General features: G+C 41.4%; 3 protein-coding genes across 3 annotated transcripts in view; all 3 read right to left on the minus strand.

Moving 5' to 3' along the window:
- LOC308652730 (uncharacterized protein) overlaps nucleotides 1-22,129 on the minus strand; it is a gene marked incomplete at its 5' end in the record, with an annotated part of 30,700 nt that extends 8,571 nt beyond the window's left edge. The window contains 2 exons of the mRNA XM_081300753.1: nucleotides 6,735-7,343; nucleotides 22,125-22,129. Of these exons, the coding sequence (XP_081156879.1) occupies nucleotides 6,735-7,343; nucleotides 22,125-22,129 (614 nt within the window). The remainder of the gene's footprint in view (nucleotides 1-6,734; nucleotides 7,344-22,124) is intronic.
- LOC308653702 (peroxisomal bifunctional enzyme-like) overlaps nucleotides 1-25,271 on the minus strand; it is a 196,165-nt gene that overhangs the window by 143,852 nt on the left and 27,042 nt on the right. The gene's annotated exons all lie outside the window — the stretch shown is intronic.
- Nucleotides 1-25,271, minus strand: part of LOC308652729 (serine/threonine-protein kinase PAK 2-like) — a gene marked incomplete at its 3' end in the record, with an annotated part of 268,563 nt that overhangs the window by 98,887 nt on the left and 144,405 nt on the right. The gene's annotated exons all lie outside the window — the stretch shown is intronic.

Here is a 25,271-nt window from a genome sequence, read left to right on the forward strand (position 1 = left end):
CAGATTGAACCCAGAGACACTTTACCTCTGAGCTATACCAAATCCCATTTATTTATTTATAAATAAATAAATAAATAACTGGGGATTGAACTCAGGGGCACTCAACCCCTGAGCCACATCCCCAGCCCTATTTTTTTTTTTTTTTTGTCTTTTATTGAGAGACAGGGTCTCACTGAGTTGCTTAGTGACTCCCCATTGCTGAAGCTGCCTTTGAATCCAGGATCCTCCTGCCTCTGCCTCCTAAGCTGCTAGGATTACAGGCATGCGCCACCACACCCAGCTTTTATTTTTTATTTTGAAACAGGGTCTTGCAAAGTTGCTGAGTCTGGCCTGGAACTTGCTATCCTCCTGCTTCAGCCTCCCAAATTGCTGGAATTACAGGTGAGTGCCACCATGCCTGACCTCAGTGTTTTTTAATAGCACAGTTTTATGGAGTTCACAAACATCCATGTTGCAGATAATTGCCCTCCTCTTAAAATCAAAAGCCATTCTTACTTAATTACTTAATTTCTGCTTGTTCCAAAGATAATTTAAAACAGCTGAATTCCTCCTCAAAGTACCTTCAGCAGAATCAAGAAACCAGCAGCCCTGGTGCCAGTTGGTCTGTCACATTCTGATGCGCAGCTACTACAGGCCACCAAAGGTACTACATGTGACCTTATGTGAGTTTCCTGATCAAAAAGAGGACAGTAAGAGTGTTTGCCCCACAAGTTTGTTGCAAGGTTGAATAAACTAACACATACAAAACAATCCCTACTGTGCCCTTCTGTACTTATTATTGCTGAGGTCAGTGCAGCCGTGACTGAAGCCCCACTCAGATGGAAAGACGCCATCAGTTTTCCCTACCTATCAGCTTTCCCTACTTGGAAGAGCCTCAAAGAAACTCATCCATAACCCTATTCTTCTCTTAAAAAATGTCTTCTCATCCTTGAATCACTAGACATGGGTAGAATCTTCATGCTCAGGAAAAAAAGCATAACTAGAGTTTTCTAGTTAATCAGCTTCCCACTCTTTTTTTTTTTTTTTTGGGGGGGGGGTCTGGGTTTCACTGTCAACCTTCTTGAATACTTTCTCTCTAGCTAGTGTCATAGAAATGATTAAGAAGTTCTCTAGAAAAACCAACTACCTTTCCCCTACGGAAGTCAGAGCTTGACCCTGTTGAGTTTCCATAGAGTTGTATAAAAGCAGGAAAAACAGAATAACATGAGAAATATCATGCTAATTTACTAACAGAAAGAAGCATATTTGTTTTCCCTAAAGACCAGACATTTGAATTCTCTAACAGCTCCTGTCTCCGTGTAGGAGAGCTAATAAATAGGAATTATAGCCGCCAGGGTCTGCAGGGACAGCCCCGCCCCAAGCCCACCCAGGCTAGGCAGCATACCACCTTTTTTCAACAGTCCCCCCAAAGCACCTGCTTTTCCCCTCCCCATTCCTTCCACATTTCTAGGCTGCCCATCCACCTTCTGCTGTGACAGTCTTTCTTTAGATATGCTAATACCATCTATTAGACAACATCAAGTCCCACTCTTCCTGCTTTCAACCTGAAAGAAACCGACATCTTTTAAGATGTCTTCTGTAGAAAGTTGAGCTCATCTTTTATGTGATTTTTACTAAGCCAACTCTGAGTTCTGCTGGTGGCACCTACGTCATACCTTGTACACCCACTCAACCCCACCTGTCACCTTCTAATCACTTTCTCTTTCTTAACCCTTCACTTGAGCTGTGCTGTTCAACATCCAGTGACCTTTTTAAAGTTCTCATCTTCTGGATTTCACTGCTACAATGCATACCACCTACCCATTTCTTAAACTTTTGCCATCACTGGCTTTAATGAAGTTGAGCTCTCTGGGTTCTGCTCTGCTCATTAATTTTACATTGCTCTGTAGCACCAATGGTGGTTCCAAGTCCAGGTCCTAGAATCAGTCATAACACGGATTCAAATCTAGGCTCCAGTCCTTACTAGCTCTATGCCCAAGGGAAAGTTCCTTAACCTCTCTCTCTAGGCTTTTTTCTCAGCTCTAAAATGGATACAATGACATAACTGACTAGAAAGTACTCCGTATATTAAGTTTATTCCAGCACAAAGTAATCATTGAATAAATATTAAAAATCATCTATGTGTCCTAATCAAGGATACTCCTGGCACTCTACCTCCTTTTGACCTTGAAGTATTACTGCCACAAATAGCTTGGATTCAATATTCCTAAAGTCAAGGCTCAACCTTTCATCTTCCTCTTCAATAAAGAAAATTACTACTATTACATTTCAAGAGTGTCTAAGAACTTGCTGAAAATGGGGTTCATCTTAGTATTCTTTCTTCAAATATTCATTTCCCTTGGCTTCTGAAATACTATTCATATATTTCTTCTATAGCCATCTCTTCCAAGTCTCCTCTGGAAGTTATCCTCCTGGGTCCAGACTTTAAACACTGGTGTTTAAAGGAAAGCCTAAGGGTTTTCTTCACTTCTCGAGCTACCTTCTCCCCCTTGGCAATCTCACACTTCATGGCTATAACTGCCAACTATAATAAGTAAATGACCTCCATGGTATCTCTAGCCCAGACCTCCCCCCCCCACCCCCGCTGAGATTCCGATTCTTTATCTAATGGCTTACTGACATCACCATGAGATGACAAAAGCAGCTTAAACACAATAAATCCAAACACAAATTCATGATCTTCCTCCCAATCCTGCTTCTCCATCCAATTAAGCTGCAAAAGGCAGAATTCCAAAAGTCCAGAAGTTATTTTTAATAAGTTGCCTCTTATTCTTCAAATCTATTGAGCTACAGATTTCACCTCAGATTTCTCTCAAATCCACCCACTTATCTCTATCTCCACCAACCTATTTCTTTTTCCTTTTAAATAATCTGTCCCCACAAAAATCTACCTCATAATACCTGCATATGGTTTTCCCCCATCTCTCCACTCTAACCAAGTCATATCTTTTCCTTTCTCAAGACTCCTCTTAGAAACCTTCACTTATGGCCAGGAATGGTGGCACATGCCTATAATCCCAGTGGCTCAGGAGGCTGAGATAGGAGGATTGAAGGTTCAAAGCCAGCCTCAGCAGCTTAATGAGGTCCTAAGCAACTCAGTGAGACCCTGCCTCTAAATGAAATACAAAAAGGGCTGGGGATGTGACTCAGTGGTTGAGTGCCCCTGAGTTCAATTCCCCAGTACCAAAAACAAAAACAACAACAACAACAAAAAAAAAACCTTCACTTATTAATTCAGTCTAATATCATTCCTTACTAAGAAAGTTTAAGTAACAGATTCAGAGTCACGGTTTATTCAACACCATAATCTATCTTTAACACCAATAGGAGATGCTACAGTTTTGCTCCTAGACATCAAAAGTCAGTCATCACCCAAATACACTAATTATGTAATAGTGCACCAAGCACTGCATCTATGAATATGAATATATATATAAGCTTTCCACATCTTTTATAAACATGTTCATTTTTTTCAGCCTTTTCTATTCAATAAGGTTACAAGTTTTACAATTTTAACATCAGTTATATATTGCTAAAATTCCTTTATCTATTCTGAATCCACCATTTTCAAGGAAAATATAGCATGCAACTTTCCCTAGACTCTGCTTAAAGGGCAGAATCCAGATGTATTCATATTTGTATTATTTTCATAATAATGTCTCATAAAGAGAAGGTGCTCATGACATATGCATGCTTAGAACTGAAGTGTTTCATGAATGAGGGAGAGAAAGAAAGAGAAAGAGATATGAGAGAGGAGAGAGAGAGAGAGAGAGAGAGAGAGAGAGAGAGAGAGAGAGAGAGAATATGAACAAACTTCTTAAGTATGTTGACTTATTTCTCCTGAGATAAAAATGCTATTTGGGCTAAAAGGGGTAGAAAGAGTTGATGCCCAATCAGGTGAGGAGACCATAACACAGCACCTGGCTGCTTTTAATGCCACATCTCCTTGTGAATAGATCACTGAACTGCTGCCCAGACAGGAAGCATGAGAATCAGAGCCTGGCCGAAGACTAGAAAAGAGCAAATGAATGTAGGTCTAAATTTAAAATCAGAGAGAATTGTCACAACAGTGCAGTATACCTGACATCAATCCTTTTCAAAATTCAGATCATTTATTCAAAATCAGCTACTAACTATTTAGAAAAGAAAGTGGTGAGCATTTGTGGAACCAATCTGAGTTATACCATATTTGTGTGTGTGTGTGTGTGTTTGTTTGTTTGTTTGTTTTTTAGAGAGACAGTTCATAAGATAGATCATAGATCAGAAAGAAGCAGTAAAAATCCTGTGTTGGTAGGATTGCAACAAGGTCATCTGACTAACTCTTGTTACAGCCACGTGGATGTGAGAAATAAAAGATGGATAAAAGTATGCTTAGGTGACTAGGTAATTGTGTGAACAACTTTAAGTAGTCATTAATGAATTGCTATTGAGTTTCAGGACTCTATAAATTTTTCCTAATTTTCCTATTTTATTAATAATTAGAATGAAGGTATATAAAGTTAATATACACTGTTGGTATCTAAGATGGGCATGACATGAACCTAGGAGGAATAACTAATATGTATTATTAAAAAGCTGGAATGAAAAAAACATAGTAAGAAAAATAGGCTAATCCTCCTAAAATAAGGAAAAAGATCTAAGGTTATCTATACTTGTGTCTAAAAATATAGCTATAATTTTGAAAAGGAAACTGCCACAACTGGCTTAATTGCTCCCATAATATTTTTTTTTGAAGGGCCCATTCAATGGCTCTAGTTGATAGCAAGCTTAGTTCAATGTGACAGCAGCAAGCTCAGTATGACAAGATGTGGATATCAGAAGAGCTAATGTGACTCTATAGCTGCAGCAACAGAAGTATCTCAAAGACGGGAATGTAGCAGTCTTGCTCCACTCTGGTCTGATCAGACCACAACTGGGATACTACCTGCCTTTCTAGGGTCACAACCTTTACAGGATCATGTTCATTGGCACAGGTTCAGAACAGAACCAGGATGCTTAGGAGCCTGGATACTCTTCCATAAAAGGGCAAAAGGCAGTGTAAATTTATAAACAGGACAAAACAATGGCTTCAGAGGAAAATGGTGGCTATCTTCATTCAGTCACTCAATGAACATGAAGTTCAAACCTATTACAGAAAACACCAGGAAAATCTATTTCATTATGAGAATGGCCAGGGATAAAAAGATAAGAGTCACTGTCTAAAAAAAAAAAATTCCCATGCATATTCAGATACATATATGTAAACAGCTCAAACAGCCAATTCTTCTGAAAAAGAATTTGTTCTATATGATCTCATAAGGCACAAATAGGACCCGTGGAAAGAAGTTAGAAAGTAAAGATTTCAGCTCCTTATAAGGAAGAATATTTTAAGAGTCAAGGCTAATGAAGGAAGAAGCTAGCTGATTAGACTGTAAGGTTTCCAACAGTAATGGTGCACTTAGAAGGGATGCTGTAAACAGGCACTGACTTGGACCAATTTAAACCTTCCTCATAGTCCACACTATGCCTCCGCAGGAAAAATGCCTCACCAGACTCCTACTTGTGTACTTTAGCACCCAGGTTTCCCGTGATTGCTACTTCCAACTATGTAACCTGTCCCCATTGCTTTCTCTAAGCACAATAAGAATAATGTGACATAAGAAGAAACTGATCCATCAGCAGATGGAAGACAAAAACAGTACTGCTCCATGTGCTTTGAATTTGTTAAGAAAATGCAAGGATTTTCTATCCCTTTATTCACAAATTCGACTAAAAATATCCAATCGTGTTCAGTTAAGGTAAAAAGGGATTTGTTATATACAGCATCTTTGGTGAGTCACTTTCTTTTAACCAACAAGGAAAAAATAATATTAAGTTCACTTGAAAAATTGTGTCCTAAATAAGCACACGAAAACCTTCTAATATTATGTGGAAACTAACTTTAGAATGTATTTCTAAAAAGAAATGATTCATCATATAGAGAAGGCCAAATACTATGAACTAATCAAATTGTGGAATTCTGATTAAATGGCTACTTAAGTTTAATCTACTTAAAAAATCAAAGGCAGCATAAAGACAGAGAAAGGTCCCGGACCATGTAGTTCTAGCTTTCATACATTAAATTAAGATCCTTCAAGCGTATCTACAAGTCAGTTTATTTTCTAATTCTTAAACACACTCATAACTTGGATTTAAATGCTGCAACTAGGTATCTAAAGAGTGTGCCCTCCAAAACGGTTCCTTTAAACTTCCTGGAAGCAATTCCTCACATTTCAGCGCTTTCTCAGTTGGAATATGATCAATGGGACAAGTTCAATTTCCAAGACTTTTTTAAACAGCAGTCGGGAAGCCAAGTGAGAAAGAAAGTGAGGCGCTTCTTGCACCACCGATCCCCCAACGGAGGCTTCCCCTCCGCTGGCCATCAACTCCACTGACGCTCTACCACTTCTCAAAACACGGCCTGGACATTTCTGGTACCAAAGAAAAAGCTTGCCGGGACGAGGGCATCCCCTTTTCGTGCCAGTGACCAGAGCTAACCTCCCCCCGGGAATTCCTCTGGTTGCCAAGGCAGCGCAAGCCCAGGCGTTGCGCTTCAGGGCAGTTCTAGCGACCAGGAGCTCAGCGCGGCCCCAGCCTGCGGCGCGGCAGCCCCGGGAGAGCGCGTAGCCCCCGGCTGCACCGCGCCAGCCGCGACCCGCACGGCCCCGCGGGTGCCCCCAGGACCGCGATGGTAGCGGACACGCGGCTCCACTTACAGTGACACCATCCTAGGTGACAGCACCAGTGCAGCTTGAAGCACTTGCCATGGCTGTGAGTGGCACAGATCGAGAGCCCGTCGCACGGCTGGAAGTCGGGTCTGCGGGCGGCGCAGCTCCGCGCCAGGGCCTGCGCCTCGTCCACTTTCTCGCTCTTCCAACCCCGTTCGGGCGCCGGCGCGGCGGCCGCACTCATTTCCTCTTCCTCTGCACGGAGCCGAGGCTGGGAGCCCGGAAAGTGGCGTCTGGGCGGACAGAACGCTGAGCCGGCTGCAGACGCGGGAGGGCGCGGCGACCACGGCGGCTGGTGCGCGGCGGTCCCAGGCTCGAGGAGGAGCCGCCCCGGGCTGCTGCTGCGACGGGGCTGGGCCTGCCGCCTCTCTCCGCGCCGCGCCCCCACGCGCACGCGCACAAGCACACGCGCGCTCTCGCCGCCACGGCTTCCGCCACGCGCCCTGGATGAGCCCGGCCTCCTCACTCACGCCTGGACCTGGAGCGCGGGCGTTGGCGTGGCCTCCCTCCAAGGCGAGTTCCTGCAGCTCACTCCCTTGTTCCTCGGAAAGACTCCAACGGAGGACCGTTAGGACAAACGCGCCTTGGTCGCCTTGTCTGGCCACGCAAACCAGCTCACAAGCACGCTTCCCTCAACACACTTCCTCCGAGCAGAGTCGCCTGGAGAATGGCAGACACGTGCACACGCTCCACCGAGGACTGTGCACACAGCTTACACGCCCGCCCGACCCTCTTGATAGGAGGCTCTGGACGCGTCTCTGAGCGAGGTGTTCTCCCCCCTCCCTCTCTCCCGCTCTCTCTCTCTCTCTGTCTTACACACACACACACACACACACACACACACACACACTATAGCCTCTTTGCAGGCGCTTCTCACATTTCTCTCATTCACCCTTCTCATGCGACCAGAGAGAGTCCTAGGGGACACATATGCCCCCACGCACGCTCAATCCTGGGCCTGCCTTCTACTCCCAGGTCCAGCTCAGGATAGTGGCCAGCACCACCACTTCTTCCCTCCGACACCCAACTTTTCCAGTCTGCAACCCACCTGACTTAATGGGAAAGCAACCAACTGACTGCAGTCTGTTTGTGTGTGTATGTGTGTACCTTGTGCACTGTTTGATGAAGCATGCGTGCACAGATGTGTGTTAATGTAGCGTGGGTGATATCTGAGTGGAGTGTGTATGTGGCATGCAGGTGGGTATTATATAGTGTGTATATGGCTGTGTGTATGTGTGTGTGACAGTGTGGTGCATGCGACTGGAAGGGCAAGTATGTGCATGGTCCATGTATAAGGATGGAGTTGGCATGGGTTGGTACTCAAATAGTGCTCATGTCTGCCTTTCTTTTAGTGTTGTTGCCTACCCTGGCCAGTGGGTATGACTGGCCTTGCTGGTGGCTGCCTGCCACTCCCCCACACACTGGGCTTGCATTTTTCCCTCCTGGCCACAAGTTGCTCCAAGTAGATTTTCCATGCCAGACCCTGCTGCTGAGAATGGACCCCAGGCTGCATTCAGTGAAGAGAGAACAAAGCATTTGCTTTTAGGGAGCATTGTTGGGGATTGGTGTTTCCCTGCAATGGGACCAGAACCCAGCCTGGAATGCAGAAAGGGATGGGACACCCGTATTTGCCAAACGATTTTCAGAGTGCCGGAAAAGTGCCTATAATAACTGATGTTTCAGGGAAAAGAGAGCCTTTCAACACAAATGCTATGCTGGAACATGTTTATGCCTAAGCCCCTGTTCTCCACTACTTTCCTTTTCTGCTTTGCACTGAAAATGAGACTCATCCTGGTTTACAGAGAGCCAAATTCATCCTCAAGCCCTGAAAAGCTGTGATGCCATAGCAATCTTTCATCATTTTCCCTTTTATTTAACCTTGGCTTGAGAAGGAAAATGTAATTTGCATATATCTGATTCTAGTGAAATCTTTATTAGGGAATGGAGAGAAACTCACTTTGGTGGCAAAGGTATTTTCAAGAAATGTCTGAATCTAAATCACAAATGATGATTCCCCATTGACCTAACACTGAAACAAATGTAAACAAGAGGCTTCATCTTTCAACCTTCCTCCCTAGGTGCCCACCCCACTCAGTACATAGCCAACTTATAAAATCCACTCCTTCCTGCTGTTAAATTCATATTCTAGTCCACCTCAGAATAACATGAGAAAAGGAAAAGAAAATCAAAGGAATGCACACCATGTTATTACCACACCAAGCCAACCAAGAATTTTTTTAAGGAAGGGGTATTTCCATCTGTTATACCCTGTATTTCTCTTCCAACCTATAAATTCCCTCTAATACTGTCTATAACATATAAGACCTAATAATAGAATCCCTTCAGTAATACTTCCACAGGCTTCTACTCTAAAATGAACCATATTATAAGATTCCACTAAATATGAAACCTACCATCTTTGGCTAGTGAAAAATGAGCATGAGAAAGAATATAGAATAACGCTTTAGCCAAGAGGTACCATAAATACCCGAACATTCTTCTTACATTAGTCACATGACCAGAAACTGAGACATCTGTGTATTTTCTAATCCATGACACTTGCTCCACTCCCTTGCCCTAAATATGTTATTTTAATGTTTACTGAGTAGAAAGAGGTAAGTGCAGTGACCTCTCAAAAATATACAAACAGCTTTTAGTATGTGTTGTTCGAATATCAGTTTTTAGAGTTCTATTATGGAAAATTCCAACCTACACAAAAGTCAAGAGACAAGTAAAATGAACTCCTGTACCCATCGCCTGATTTCAATAAATTATTAAATCATCTAAAAAAATCTTATTTCATCTATAACTTCACCCACTCCTGACCTTCACCCTGCCACTAGATTAGTTTGAAGAAAATCCCAGACGACATATAATCTCATCCATAAATATTTCAGTCCAAATATGTATCTCTAAAGGAACTTTTAAAAATGATGACACACAATACCAGTATCACATAAAAGCATACAATTTGATCATAAAGATAAACTTGTCCCACAATTGTTAATCACATCTCTAATTCTCCTTTAAGAATGCCACTCTCTCTGCCTGGAATTTTCCTCTTCCCCCTTCTTCTCCCCTCTTCAAATTCAAATTCAGTTACATTTCCTCAAAGAAGCTTTCTCTGGCAAACCCAGACTAAATTATATACACTCTTCCTTCATATCACTCATCCCAACTTTAAACTATATGAAGGAATTATGGAACTAATGTCTTTTCCCATTTCCCTCTCCCCATACATACTGTAAACAACTTCTTCTTCTTCTTCTTCTTCTTCTTCTTCTTCTTCTTCTTCTTCTTCTTCTTCTTCTTCTTCTTCTTCTTTTCTTTTTTTTTTACAACTAGGATTTTAATCTTTAACTCTCTGTAAGCTCCTTAAGGGCACAAATATGACCTCTGTCTTGTTCACTATCTTGTTTCCACTTGTGTTAGTCAGTTTTCTGATATTATAACAAAACAGCTGAGAAAAGCATTTTAAGAGGAGGGGAGATTTATTTTGGTCACAGTTTCAGAGATTTCAGTCCATTGTATCTTGGCTTCATTGTTTCTGGGCATGTGATATGGCAGAATGTTATGGTGGAGAGGGTGTGGGCTAGGAAATATGGCCCCAGGAACCATTTCCTCCAGTTAGTCCTCACTTCTTAAAGTTTCCACCACCTCCCAATACCACCACCAGAGGACCAAACCTTTAATACATGAGCGACTGGGGACATTCCAGATCCTAACTATAAAACTACTTAGCACAGAGAACAAATAAACATTGAAATAGGGAAAATAAATCCATTCCAGACTCCATAACATTAGGAAAATTTCAGCTTTGGTAAATTGTTTGCATACATATGAATAATAGTTATTATACAGTTACTTTTCTTATAGCCCCATCCTCAGATACCCCCCTTCCACACCAATTCTGAGCTTAGCTATGCATATTAGCTTATCTATTGCTGTGTAACAAATGACCCCCAAATTGAAACAACACACTTCTTCTTTGGGTGAGGACCCCAGGGATGCCTAGCCAAATTGTCTGCTTCAACATCTCTCACAAGGCTACAGTGAAGGTATGGGTCAGGGCTGCATTCTCATCTCAAGGCTCAACTGGGGAAGACTCTGTTTCTAAGCTCACTTACTCACTTATCCTGGGCTAGATTCAGTTCCTCAGGGAACTGTTGGGATGTGTTTGACCTCCTCATGGACCTCTCCAGGGGATAGCTCACATGTGACAGTTGGTTTTAACAGAGAAAGCCTATCTTTAAGAAAAGTCAGGGCTGGAGGGATAGCTCAGTGTTGCCTAAAACATGTGAGGCCCTGAAGTGGATCTCCTGCACCACTAAGAGAGAGAGAAAAAAAGAGAGTGTGTGTGTATAACAATATTTCATAACCTAATCTAGAGAGGGATTTCATATCACTTGTGCCATTTTATAGTCATTAGAATGAAGTCACTAGGTGTGGCCCTACAACAGGACAGGAGGTTCCACAAGGGCTGGAATACATCATGGGGAACAATTTGAAAAGCTGACTACTGTACCATGTGACTTACTTTAGCTAATGGGAGACTAGTAAAGACGGCATGGTAAAAATTTGCAAAGAGCATGCTCACTGGGGTCTGCCTTTTCTTCCTATGCTTGGAACCCTGAGACCACTGTGTAGACAAACCTGAGCAAGCCTGCTGGAATATGAAATAACTTACGGAGAAGAATGGAGGCACTCCCCGTTGATAAGCAGCCAATTCCCAACCAATAGTCTGTAAAACCACTGGACCTATGAATCAGGCTGTACTAGATCATGCTGGAGCTACCAATTGATCACAGAAGCAAATGAGAGTCCAGAAGAGATCTGGCAAGTCAGTCCAGAGCAGAACAACCACCAGTACAAATTATGGAATAGCAAGATAAATAAAAATGTTTGTTGTTTTAAACTCCCACATTTAGATTGCTTCTTAATAGCTAAAGCTGACTGAAACATTCATCAACTCTTTTTCTGTTTTAGACAAAGTAACTGAGGACTCAAGAGGCTAAATAACTTGCTCAATGTCACAGTGCACCAGGCACGGTAGGAAAAGATCTCTAGGACTTGGCATCGCAACAGTACAAATAGTTCAAGTCTAACCTCTGTTGTTTACTGGCTGAAAGACCATCACAGATCCCTTATACTTCTGAGCTTCAGTTTCTTTATTCAAAACAAAAACAAAAGAAACAGAAGTTTCTCTAGAATATCCTTAACACTCAAAGTTATGACTTGTCCACTTGGCTACAAAGCTAGGGTTAAATTCCTTTGGTTCAGGTGTCATTTGCGAATAGTCAAATACTCCCTTCCTATTGTACCACACATATTTTTCTACTGCTAACAGAAGCTGTCTGTGCACACCAACCCTTCCAAACACTTTGATAAATCGAGTCATTACAAATCAGTTAGTTTTTCGCTGCTTGATTGAACCAAGCAACTAATTCCACCATGGTTATAAATAACCTGCTAGTAATTGGTCAATTAGTCATATTAAAGCAATTAGAGTGATGGAGTAGATGGAGTAGCTTCCAAATTCGATATAACTGAATTCAGAGCCTCTGAGGAGGGAGGATGCCTCTTCAGTGTGGCTGCTGGCATAATTCAGACTCATCTTTCCCTTTGGTGTCAAGAAAAGAACAGCAGTTTTGGAATCAGAATTGATCAAAGCTCAGCTCCACTACCATCTTGCTGGGGATCTTGGGCAAGTTATTGAACCTGGTTTCTTAAATGGGAATTATAATTCCTACCACATGCACTTGCCATGAACATTAAATATGATAATATGTATGAAGAGCAGAGCTCTGTATCTGGTATATTGCAATTATTCAATACATATTATTTCTCCTTTTTTGTAGCACCTCCAGACCCCCTCTGTATTCACAGATTGTCTTTATCCCAACTATAAAATTTCTAATCCTTCCTTCAGGGGGCTGTGAAGCATTCTCTCCACAATATAAATCAATCATGTCACACCTGTGCTTAAATTTTTTGATGTTTCTCATCGCCAGTTGGACAAACTGAAACTCCTTTGTAATAGATACAAAGCTGTTCTGGCCTTTTCTCCAGCCATCCTCCCCCGTGCCTTCAGATCAGTCACCCCCCTTCATTATTGTTTTGTTTCTGGACAAATACTGTCCTCTCTACCTGCTCCTGTGCTGCCCTCTTTGTCTTAAAATGTCCAACCCCATTATGCACAGGGAATCCTACTCTGCATCAAGTTCTAACTCAAATGCTACCCAAAGCCTTTTGCCAGCTCACTCTCCTGTGTTCTTAGGGACTTTCTGTGCCTACCATTTGGTGCCTCAAGTAGTAAGACAAGTACTGTGTATTCCCAGTGCCTGGGATGGTGTTGGGTGCATCAGAGACACTTAGCACATATTGTTGAATGGGCACATCAAAATATATATTACTGAAAATTCATAAATAGAATGGAAGGACAAAATACCTGCTTTTCAAATCTCAGATCTGCAGAATGAGCAGCTTCCTTTGAAGCCTTACTTTAAAAACTGCCTGGAAATCTTATTGAATGTCTTACCTCTGTAGGTGACCTGAGCTGGGACAACTATAAATTCAAAGAGGTATTTTAGACATTGTAAGAACGACAGACCCATAACAGAAATAATTGTGGTTCCTCCCTAGCCTTTTGATACCACACCATGAAGGGCAGTTTTCCACAAAATACATCACTATGCCACCATCAAAGGCAAGATTGAAAGCCAGATGGACCCTGAGACAGCTCCAAATAGCATTTCTTGTATATTTAAAGGAGTAGAAGTGGTTGGTATTTGTGGATCACCTCAATAAGATTTTTTTTCTTAATTTTTCTCTTTCTCAGCTGCTTTTTGAAAAGGACACAGCAGTTTGGGGCCAGTTTGTTTTATCAACTAGAGAAATATTTTTATCATTGACAATTTTTAGTGGAACAATAAGCCTTTAGGGGGGATTTGAACATAAAAGGGGAGGGCAGAAAAGTCTGTCCTTAACCTGACAAACAACCTGCCCGCCTGTGGACATCAAATCCTCCAGGGGTTCATGCTCATCTGGACCAATAACCACTGAGCCTCTCCTGAGTGATGTGAGGAGACACTAAGAGGAGCAGGATGTGGGTCGATTTTGCGCTCCACACAACACAGCCTGTTCTTTACGCTCTGACAGTCCAACCTACTTCTGGGAGCAGTGGACCTCTCATAATCTGGAAACAAGAACTTTGGCTCCTTTTACTGGTGGGATAACAAAGTCATTCTGCATTTCCATCCTTTTTTTTTTTAACAAAATATTTTTCTCGGTGATTGGCAATTAAAATAATTCAGCCTTAATTAGCTCGTTTCAGTAAGCAGTTAAAGGCTATAATGACAGTGAAGAACAATCTGGAAGACGGTGACTGAATCATGGATTATAAATGAGGCAGCTGAGGTACCACATGTAATCCGTGAAGACTGGGCTGGGGTCAGTACTCTGTCCAGCCCCCAAGCACTAAGGCAGCAGCCGGCTTACAAGGCTGGGCTTCTTTATCCACTCCAGCCTAACTATCAATGTCTTCTGTGCCAGGCCTAGGCAGGATGCTGGGGACAATTTAGAGGAGAGATATAAGCCAGCCAAAGAGTATAAAAGGAAATTGTTCAGACTAAAGGGTTTTTAAAAATCACAAAAGGAAAATGAAGAAGAAACATATGTCTGCCTGGAGCCATCAAAACACATTTCCCAGCAAGGACAAGTTAGCACTGGCCATGCAGACGGGCCGGGTGGGTACTGGGAGAGAGGGAGCAGCATGGGCAGCAGCCACAAAGGCAGAGGGTTGCTCTGAGGGTTCTTGTTGAAAGTAACATGAGCCTGAAAGAGCAAATAAGAGGCAGACCTGGAAAGCAGAGGTCAGATCATGGAACTCCACACAAGGTTAGACTTTGTCTTTTGAAACTGAAGGTTTTGTACAGCTTTGAGCTAGAAGCACTTTGTTAAGTGGAAGTGTTTTCAGAAACAGAAATGAAACAGACTTATAAAATCCAGCTGCTCCAGTGGAGACTGATGTGTGTTGGTGAGAAATGCTGGAACCCTACTTGTCTGGAATCCTCAGGACACCAGAGCAAACCGCTGCTCCAGGAGCTGAGAAGCCTCTCACGTGGCCCCCCATTGGTCATACCTGCTGGTTTTCATATCCTGCATAATTCCCTCCCCTGCAGTGGAAACTAGACTTAAAAACTCCAAAAGTGGCAATGGGGATCACTTTTAAGATTAGGTTGCAAGGAAGGTGACTTCTGTGTCTTGCCCTCTCTCTCTCAACTGTCATTTTGTGAGTGATCTTTTGTTCCTCTTTGGCCCATATACCAAGGAACATCTCTGGTCAATAGCTAGTATAGACCCAATTCCTGACAATAACTACAGAAGCTTAATAACAAGTTCTCCCAGTTGAACCTTTAGATAAAACTACAGTCTTGGTGAACCCCTTGATCATGCCCCTGGCCAGCTAAGCTGCATGTAGAGTCCTGAGCCATGGAAACTGTGAGATAATAGTGAGTGTTGTTTAACTCTCTAAGTTTTGGGAAAATCTGTCATTCCTCAATACATGGTTCCTCAGGAACCACTAAGGAATTTTGAGCCAAGTGACAGATCAAATGTGCATTTTAAACAGTAGAACAGAAGAAAGGACCAAGAAAAGGGGGAGTAGGGTAGAAAGGGGAAGTACTGGGAAATGAAATTGACTGAATTATGTTATGTACATGTACAAATGTGTCACAATGAATCCCAGTATTATGTATATAACATAATACTTATAATGCAGCAGTACAAATTAATTTTTTAAATGTGCATTTTAAATGCTAACTCTGGAAATACCCAATAAAATACATTGCATGGGGCAAAACCAGAGATAAGGGACTTGCCAGTCCAAGAGAGAGCTGAAGAGAGCCTGAATGGTTATGATGAGCGGGATAGACATGGTATAAATCCCGAGCAGGCAAAAATCAATAAGATTTAGGGTGATTTGGTTCTGGGGAGCAGTGGGGTTGCAAGGACAATGCTGGTCATTAGCTAGAGAACAAAGAAGAGAGAACAAATTTGGAGAGAGAAAGAGTTTAATTTGGAATGTGCGGGAGATGAAGTGCTGGGAGTTATGTGGGTGGAGAATGCTAAAGGGCAGTTGGGTACCCCATTCAGAGCTGTGTGAAATAGGGTACTCTGCATAAAAATTGTACTTCTGCATTCAGGAGCTTCACTTTGCAAACTTCAGCCCTCCTGGAGGCCAAGAATATAGCAAAGCATACCAGTGGCTGCTCCTTTGGGAATTGTCCCTTAGTTATGTCCCCCTCCCTCCCTTTGCCTAGCATTCTAAATTCTAAAGAAAAGCACATCTGAATGATTAAGATGTCAATTGCTAATAATATTTTTCAGCTTTATAGAAACCCAGAACATGAAATAATGCCAGAGTTTGCAGCATCCCTCCTTATTCTTTAGTCTTGTGCATCAACTAACCCAAGGCATGTACAGTGATTGCTATGAGGCTTAGCTTATAGAAGTAGTGTTTGTCTAAAGAATTACAGGAATTAGCCTCAGGAGATCAAGCTTAAAGGAGATGTTCTAGCTGTAGGGGGTGGGGGAAATAGATGTATGTCCTGGATGATGAAGACCCCCACCCAGCATACCTGAGTTCTCTTATTTTTGCATACCTGAGTTCTCTTATTTTTGCATACCTGAGTTCTCTAAAATGGTCTTTTGAGGGGACAAGAGCTCTCCATCTTCTCAGTATGCTGATCACTGAATAGACCTTTCTTCCCACAAACTCTCATCTCCCAAGTATTGGCTTTTAAGAGGTGAGTAGATGGGTTTAGGTCCAGTAACAAAAGGACAGAAGAGTCCTAGGTATAATGTAATAGGAAGTGGCAAGGACTGTGTTCAACTACAGGTAAACATGTGAAACGCTGTGCTTTCTGTGAGGCTCAGTTCTGTCCCATGAAATGCTGGCTTTTTTATAGCACTGTTTAGTAAGGTGTTGCAGCAGAGGGAAAGGGCAGGAGCTTGGGAGCAAGATAGCAAGGTTCAAATCTTGCCTCTTCCACTTGCTTACTGGTGTCCCTGGACAAGTTAATTATGCTGTCTGAGCTGGCATTTCCTTAGCTGCCTAAGGGACTGGAAATATCAATTTCAGCAGGATTGTGGTGATTGAATAAGAAAATGATTATTAAATGCCAAGTACAGTTTCTGGTACAAAATAGGCACTTGAGAAGTGGTAGCTGCTATCATGTTAGTGAAATAATGATAGCTATCATCTTCTATTGAAGAACACAGAGATCCTTGCCATTCTGTTCAGAGAGCAGAAGAGCCATCATGGAAAATCCCTGCTGGAACTCTCAGTACTCAGTGACGGGGAGGGGAGTGAGCATGTGTGTATTTATCTTTCAGTTGTGCGTACCTCAAATGATGGGAAGTTTAATGTCAGGAGGCACACGGTGCAGTATAAACCCCAAGAACAGAACTCCTGGTGCTTTCAGGCCTCCAGGAAGTGGGGTGGAATCCAAGACAGTCCTGGGAACAGCAGCAGCAGAACTTACTGTAGCTTCATCAGTATGCACCAGAAATGTGATTTTGCTATTACCAATGAGTTAATGCCTTATATCACCAACACACTTATTCTATTTTTTTCTGTGCTTTGCATCTTCTCTTTACTCATTGTATCTGCCTCTTCCTAATTTGACCCCATAAAATCCCAATCTCACTCACACTAGCTCTTGATATGACCAACCTTTTCCTCTTCCCTCCCAGTTCAAATACCTTTAAGAGAGGATTTTTTCAAACACCATCTCAGCAGTCATTTGCATATGGAGGAGGAAGAGGGAAGTCCTATGATGTTAAAGCCATCTAAATTGATGAGCTAGTTGGAGTCACAGATGGACAATTTCCCATAGAAGGGACTGTGGGCAAGAAGGCACCATGACTGACATAGCCTGGTATAATCACATGAGTGTGTGTCCACTAGATGCTGGGGCCACAGAGAAGATGAGAAATATCATGCTCTTATTTTGAAAGTCAGCATGAATGGTTTGCAGGAAGATGATATGTAACCAGTACAAAACCAGATCTTCTGGGAGTTCCTGCTCCCACCCAATGTACCAGATACAGAGACTCATGGATGCAGTTAGCACCAAACATCATGTCTGTGATGGCTGAGCTTAGGTTCTTTACTCAACTGTTGAAAAATGAATGCTGATTCTGCTCCAGCTTCAAAGAGATAAGGATAAGTCTTGCTCTCTTTCTCTGCTACTTATTCCTACTTGGCTAGGTGTGTCTCTGTGTGGGTTTGAGGGTCACTGCTGTTACTCCAGCCTAGATCAGAGCTAGTTCATCTGGGGTAAAGTCAGGGTCAGGCCAAGGCCCCTTTTCCCTTACTTTCAGAACTTCCCCCAGGGAGACTTTCATCCCCTTCTTCCGGGAGAGCACCCAGTTCCAGCGGCACAAGCTGGGCATTCCCTGCCCTCCTTCCACTTCCCTTAGGTCTCCAATGTGTTCCTGACTGGAAGCTGAAAGTGTAAATAGCTTGAAAACAATTGAGAGGAGAGATCTGTAGGTTCCTCATCTGACAGGAATGGTTAAGTCGATGCCCCTTTTATCTTTCAGGAAAGTACAGTCACTGAAAGACTATGCTTGCCAATGTCATAAAACCATTCCTTCTAAGATCTACTTCGGATGGAAATGGAAATAAAATCCATGGTTCCTGATCCCCAAATTGCGGCTTTTCCTGCTATCCTAGAGGTATAGAAAGGAACTGGCTTATGCTTTTGTGCATTTTCAGTCTCAATTACTACTTTTAACATCCTACTCATTGTTGGTTATTATGCTGATGTTTTGAGGCCATGCTATAGAGACCAGGACCCAGCCACGGCCTGACCCTGCTCACCACTCTCTCACCCTCCCTCTAGGTTCCAGGGAAGCCAAGCACAATAATCACAGATTGAGAAACAAAGTTCCTTTTTATCAAGATGGCCCAGGCTCTCATTTTTTTTAATCAATATCTATTGTTCTAGACATATAGTCAATAACTATTCAAGATAAGAAAATATTGTATATAAATATTAGAAAGGAAGAAAGCAAATATCTATTTTTCAGGTAGCATGATTACAGACCTAAACATCTAAGGAATCAACTAAAAATCACTAAAAGTAATGAGTTCAAATGCAGACTTTCTAAATCGTCCAAAAATTTTGTATATGTGTATATATTATATATAAATGTGTGTATACACACACACACACACACACATATGTGAGGAATAAAAATAGAAGAGGAATATGAGGAATAAAATATGAGGAATAAAAATAGATTCTATTGTTGATGTTCTAATACAAACAGAATAAACACATAGAAATTGATTTACCTTCTGACAAACATTATTCTGAGAAATCATAAAGAGGGTTGTTAATAAATCAATTGTTATGCCTGCTTAGAAAAAGAAATATAATAGTATTTCCAAGGTTAAATGTAGATTTTCCAAGTAAAGCAAATAGAAAGTTAATTTCAAATTTTTAATGTTAGTTTCTTATTTTTCTAGCAAAATAAGTGTATAGAATTGCATTCTGGTATAATAAGAAAAATGTCAAAGTATATTTATTATAAAAGGCAAGATGATTACTGACATATTTTGTATATGTTTTGCTACTGAAATTTAAATATTTAAATTTCAAATTTATATAATTTTATAATTACAAAGGGACAATTATAAAAAAAATAATGGAGTATTAAGTTAAATACAGAATAAAGTTGTTGAACCAAATAAAGCCAGGCGTAGTGGTGCACACCTGCAATCCCAGCGACTCTGGACACTGAAGCAGGAGGATCCCAAGTTTGTGTCCAGCCTGGGCAACTTAGGGAGACCTTCTCTCAAAATAAAATATTAAAATGGATTGGGGATGTAACTCAGTGATAGAGCGCCCCTAGGTTCAATTCTTAATACCAAGAAAAAAAGGTAGAAATTTGACAAATAAATTCAAGTGAGGAAGTGGTACAAGTGAGGAAGGAATCACTACTAATTGCTATTGAGATGACTAGATACTGGTAGAAGACATATTTACATATACAGTAATTAAGAGTAATACTTAGAATCAGATCATCTTTGGCAAATCTCTAAACATTCTTCAGTTCCTTTTTCCTTATTTGTAAAATGGGACTCATAATGCCTATCTTGAGGATAGTTTGAGGAATAATATAGACAATGTATGTAAAGCATTTAGCCTAACAACAGGAACACAGTAGTTATTATGATGAGTCAGTGTGTTAAATAGAAACTAAAAAAAAAAACTGGTTCAACAATCTGGAAATACAAGCAGAAAAACATTTGTATCCCAATGGAGGAGAGTAAAAAAAGTTTCATAGAAGCATTAAATATATTATCAACAACTTTAAAAACAAAGCAAAACAACTCTCAAACAAAATGTGGTACGGAGAGGAAACACCAGTTGTTGTGCTCCTGAATAGGTAACTTTGGAAAGGGTTGTTCCAGGCCAATGGGGTGATGGACAGAATTTCAGGATGGCCTGAAATCCTGAAATCTCACTCTCTAATGCCAAAAGGCCTTTCCAGGGATGAGCAAGGAAAGGTCATTAGCCTTCCATATGAGCCAAAGGGCAGTGCAACAGAGCAAAGGTGGTCCTCTCCCCATTCTACCATCTTCTTTGGCTAGTTTTATCCAGGGTCCTATGCTCAGCTTCCTGTATCCTGGAGTCCAAAGGAGCTTCATATGGGCCTGGTAGAGGGTGGGGATCTGTTTGTTTTCATTTCCCTTTTTTTTGGTACTGGAGATTGAACTTAGGGGCACTCTACCACTAAGCTACATTCTTAGCCTTTTTTTAAAAAAAAATTATTTTGAGAAGGGCCTTGCTAAGTTGCTAAGTCTGGCCTTGAACTTGCAATCCTCCTGTCTCAGCCTCTCATGTCCCTGGAATTGAGACCTGCACCCCATGGGCATAGTAGTTTGTGCTTCTTCCTGGTCACTTGGAAGCTGAGCCATCTTCCTCTGCTCACATAGGCAGCTCATCTGGCTCACTTCCAACCAGCTGCCCTTGGCAGCCTCCTTCATCCTGCCCAATGGCCCAATGTCATCTTTGCCCTTCAACTCACCTGATTAGAGCTCATTGCATCTTTTTCCCCCCATGTTTTCCTTACTTAGCTCAAATTTCAGGCCACTTCAGTACCCTCAGCCCAGCCAATACACTCCTCCCTAGTTTCTGCCTCCAAGCCTCTGTGCAAGTACTTTTTTTGTGTGCAGGTATTCCTTTGTGTGGATCATCCTGTCCCTTTCCCTGCTGCATCTATTTTTATCTTTTCTGACTCAAGGTAGTCAGGAAAGCCTTCCTTGACACATTTAGCTGAACCAAAAGTTCCTCTTTCAAGCATCATGGCAGCCTGTGCATTTCACCTTAACTAACTTATAAATACTTTGTGAACCAAGACAGTTGTAGCTCTTGATCATGTTTGCTCCTAGCACAGTGCTGGCTCTCAGCAGTCCTAAGAAAGGTTTGTGCCATTTGCCTCCACCTAGCCCACTGCAGGCCACTAATTTTGGTATCACTGGGTGTTCTGCCAAAACCACATAGTCATTTAGACAGAGGTTCTCAGCCCTGACTTCACTTTGGCATCCCCTGAGGAGCATATAAAAATACCAGCACCTGGATCCACCCAATTCCAAGTAAGTCAGAATCTCCTGGGGTTGGCCTAAGTATCAGTAATTTTTTCAGAACTCCCAGATTGATTCTCCTGTGTAGCAGGGTTGAGAATCACTCACTAAGGACATTATTCAGAATCAGCCCTTGGTAAGTTTTAATTCCATGCCAGAATTGGGGAGGATACAACTGGAGTCTGAAAAGTTTTGGAAAAGCCAGAGCCCAGTGCTGCATCCTAAGTTTTAAGCTTTGCTAACTTCAGAGTAAATCTATTTTTGAGAATGAATACCACCCTTTATTGGGTCAGTATGCACCAGAGACTTTTCATATATAGCTCTACTTACAACATACAAGCAAGGGTACGATAACCTCATTTTACAAAGGAGGAGTCTCTGGCCCAGAAAGCTCATTATGGATTCCATGTCATATACATGGAACTAGAATTCAAACTCATTTCTGGGGACATGGTATTGGGAAGCTTGGAAGTCCCCTGTATTGATAATAAAGTGGAACAGCTCATGTGCCCAGAGCCTGTTGTAATTGAGTCTTTTCCCAGAACTCTACATTCTCAAATGGTTATAAGACCGTCCACTGGGGTGAAGGAAGAAAACATGAAAAATTCTACTTATACAGATTTTTACCATTACCTTTTAAAATGCCCATGGATATTTGTATCTCATAAGGTATATTAGAGTAACCTGTCTATAAGATTTACAAATAAATACATACTTACGGCATAATAGCTAAGAACATTTCTCTGCCTGGGTGAAAACCTTGGGCTTGCCTCTGTGTGTCCTTGGAATAACATCTTTTCTGTGAATGTGCTTTTAAAAGTTTGACTATTACTGTTTTATCTATCCTAATGGAGACACAGAAAAAAAAATTACATCAGATGAAGACCCCTCCCCACATCCCCTCCCTCAAGTCAGCCTCTCTCTAGCCATGGGGTCTAAGGAAGGCTCTGGAATGTGGGAGCTATTTCTCTTTGTGCTGTCCTCTGGCCTGGCTTGCCCAGGAACAGGACACAGAGGGCCTCACAGAGGTTCCCTTTGATAAGTAGGATACAGACAGGGAAACAAGGCTCAACTCATAGCAACTGTCCACTCCCTCCATGGAAGAAGAAAGGGGTCTGTGTGCTCAGCCACCCCACCGCCAGCAGCCCAGCAAACAGCTGCTGATGCCCAGCATGGAGCTCCACCCCATGTTCAGGCCAAGGCACTGGGAAGTAGGGACATCAGCTGCAGGGAAAGGCAGAGAGAAGTGCATGGAGCTTTGCTATGTTTCTGGCTTTCCTTTCCTTTGTTGCTTTTTCTAGTGACATTTTCAAAGTCTGTCCCCTCAGGCAGCCCCCAAAGCCCTCAAGTCCAGATGCCTGCTTCTCTGGCTCTTCCAACCTCTTGGATGTTGTCATCTCACATTCCTTCTCCCTGAAGGACCTTTGGGAAGTGCTGAACCCCCCTACCCCAGGATGCTTAACCACTGAGCTCAGTTCTCACTCTGGCTTGCCCTTTTCTTCTCTGAGATAGATTTATAATTTATGCAAATAAATGTACACGATTAGGCAGACGATTATGTAAATGATGCCTTCCCTTTTCTCACCCCAATTCTGGTAACACTAGGAGAAAGTAACAATAATGATTAAAAGAGGAAACACAGAATCAACATGTAAAAGACAAGAAAGCTGGATTTTTTTTTTTAGTTGTTAATGGACCTTTATTTTTATTTATATGCTTTGCTAAGAATCCAACCCAGTGCCACACACATGCTAGGCAAGCGCTCCACTGCTGAGCATAACCCCAGCCCCTTGGAATTTAATCTAGATAGAAAGTGTAGTGATGATTTCATAGCAAGGTTCTGTTTCTATCATGGATAAAATAAGAGGTTACTGACCCCTCAGGTTTCTACAAAAGACTCAAGTCTGTAGCAAATTATAGAATCCAATATATATAACCACTATATTTTCCCATTGAGATTAGTGGCTCTCGGGATCAAGCAAACTAAGTACTGTATTTTATCAAGGCTCTTATTATTACATTGATATACTATGTGTATTATACACTGAAAAAAATTCTGAGTTTACTAACAGACAAAATGTCTCTATAGAAAGAACTAAAAAATCCAACTGTTAAATTATTATTTGTAAACGTCTTGCAATACTTAAGGAATTAATGAAATTGGATTTTTATAAACCATATAATATTAAGCAAATGGGTTTTTTAAATTGAAATGATATTATTATGATCACTCTCATAAGTTGAACAAGAGCCACAAATAAATTATGCAATTTCACCTAACTTTTTTTTTTTGATACTAAGGTTTGAACCCAGGGGTGCTTAACCACTGAGCTACATTCCCAGCCCTTTTTATTATTATTATTATTATTATTTAGAGTAAAGGTCTCGCTGAGCTGCTTAGGGCATCCCTAAGTTGCTGAGGATGGCTTTGAACTCACTATGCTCCTGCTTCACCTCCCAAGCAGCTGAGATTACAGGTGTGCACCACCGTGCCCGGCTTCACCTAACTTTTTTTAAGACTCAGAGAGATTATTGTAATTCAAATACATGATGATCACTGGAAATCTAATAAGGTCAAATGCCATTGCAGCTGAAATTCTAGTTCCAATTTCTACTTATTCATGATTCCTGTTATTTTTTTAAAGTGACCCACATCTACCCAACCACAAGCTCCAGGAACCTTCAGAACATTTTGTCTGAGGTTATTGAAACAAATGTTAGTTTAGAGAATCATTATTGAACATATGAATTATATTCTATTGCTTAATAAGTGGGCCCCCAACATGGAATGTTTAAGAAAACTTCTCAGCAGCACCACCTGGTGGGGAATACAGAAAAAAATCTCATACTATTCTTGGAAGTGATTTATTTCAATAGCTCTTCACTAGGTTTGTTCCGTTTCTCCCACACATGGTCTATATTATGCCGTACACATGAGGATCTCTCCGGTAACTGAAAATTTAGTTGTATGAAAAAAAATAGGTTTTCTGCAAATTTTCAGATTTTAAAGTTTTCCATATATTCTAATAACAAATATTCTTCAGTTTTGTATTTTAATGTAATATTATTGTTTCAAAGAGAGAATGTTTGCTTATTATACAAAATTAATAGTCTTTTCATTCTTTGTAATTTCTTTTTTTTTAAGAGAGAGTGAGAGAGAGAGAAGGAGAGAGAGAGAGAGAGAATTTTTAACATTTATTATTTAGTTTTTCGGCGGACACATCTTCGTTTGTATGTGGTACTGAGGATCGAACCCAGGCCGCACGCATGCGCTACCGCTTGAGTCACATCCCCAGCCCTTTATGTAATTTCTTTACATAAGCCACACATCAGGAAAAACATTATTTGGAATCTATAGTTAGGAATAGGTAGACAAGTCAAAAATTAGGATACTAATAGAAATTTAACTTCTCTATTACCATATGTTAAGCTGTGATAGGTAGTTTTGAGACAGTGGATAGGCAATATTTCTATAGCCTTCCTCTAGAGTTCCTAAGACAGCCTGGGCTAATTCCCAGTATGGAGAACATGAAGTGTGATGTTTTAGAATGGCTAGTCTTAAGTTAAGGGGTAAACTAAGGTTTTTATTTGTTCAACGCATTATATTGAGCATCTCCTATGTTCAGGCACTGGTTTCCATTCCAGACACAACAGCAAGTAAAACACTCAAAATGCCTGCTTTCAAAGTCCAGAGTCCTAATGATTGCACAGTGGGGCCTCCCCAAAATTCCTGTATGCAAGTTAGGTTTTGTTGCTGTTTAACAAAATACCTGACAAGACCAACTTAGAGGAGGAAAAGTATATTTCGGGCTCAAGGTTTCAGAGGTTTAGTTCATGGCCTGCTGATTCCATGGCTGAGTCAGGTG

This window comes from Spermophilus citellus, assembly GCF_964194105.1.
Source record: "Spermophilus citellus genome assembly, chromosome: 7".
NCBI lineage: Eukaryota > Metazoa > Chordata > Mammalia > Rodentia > Sciuridae > Spermophilus > Spermophilus citellus.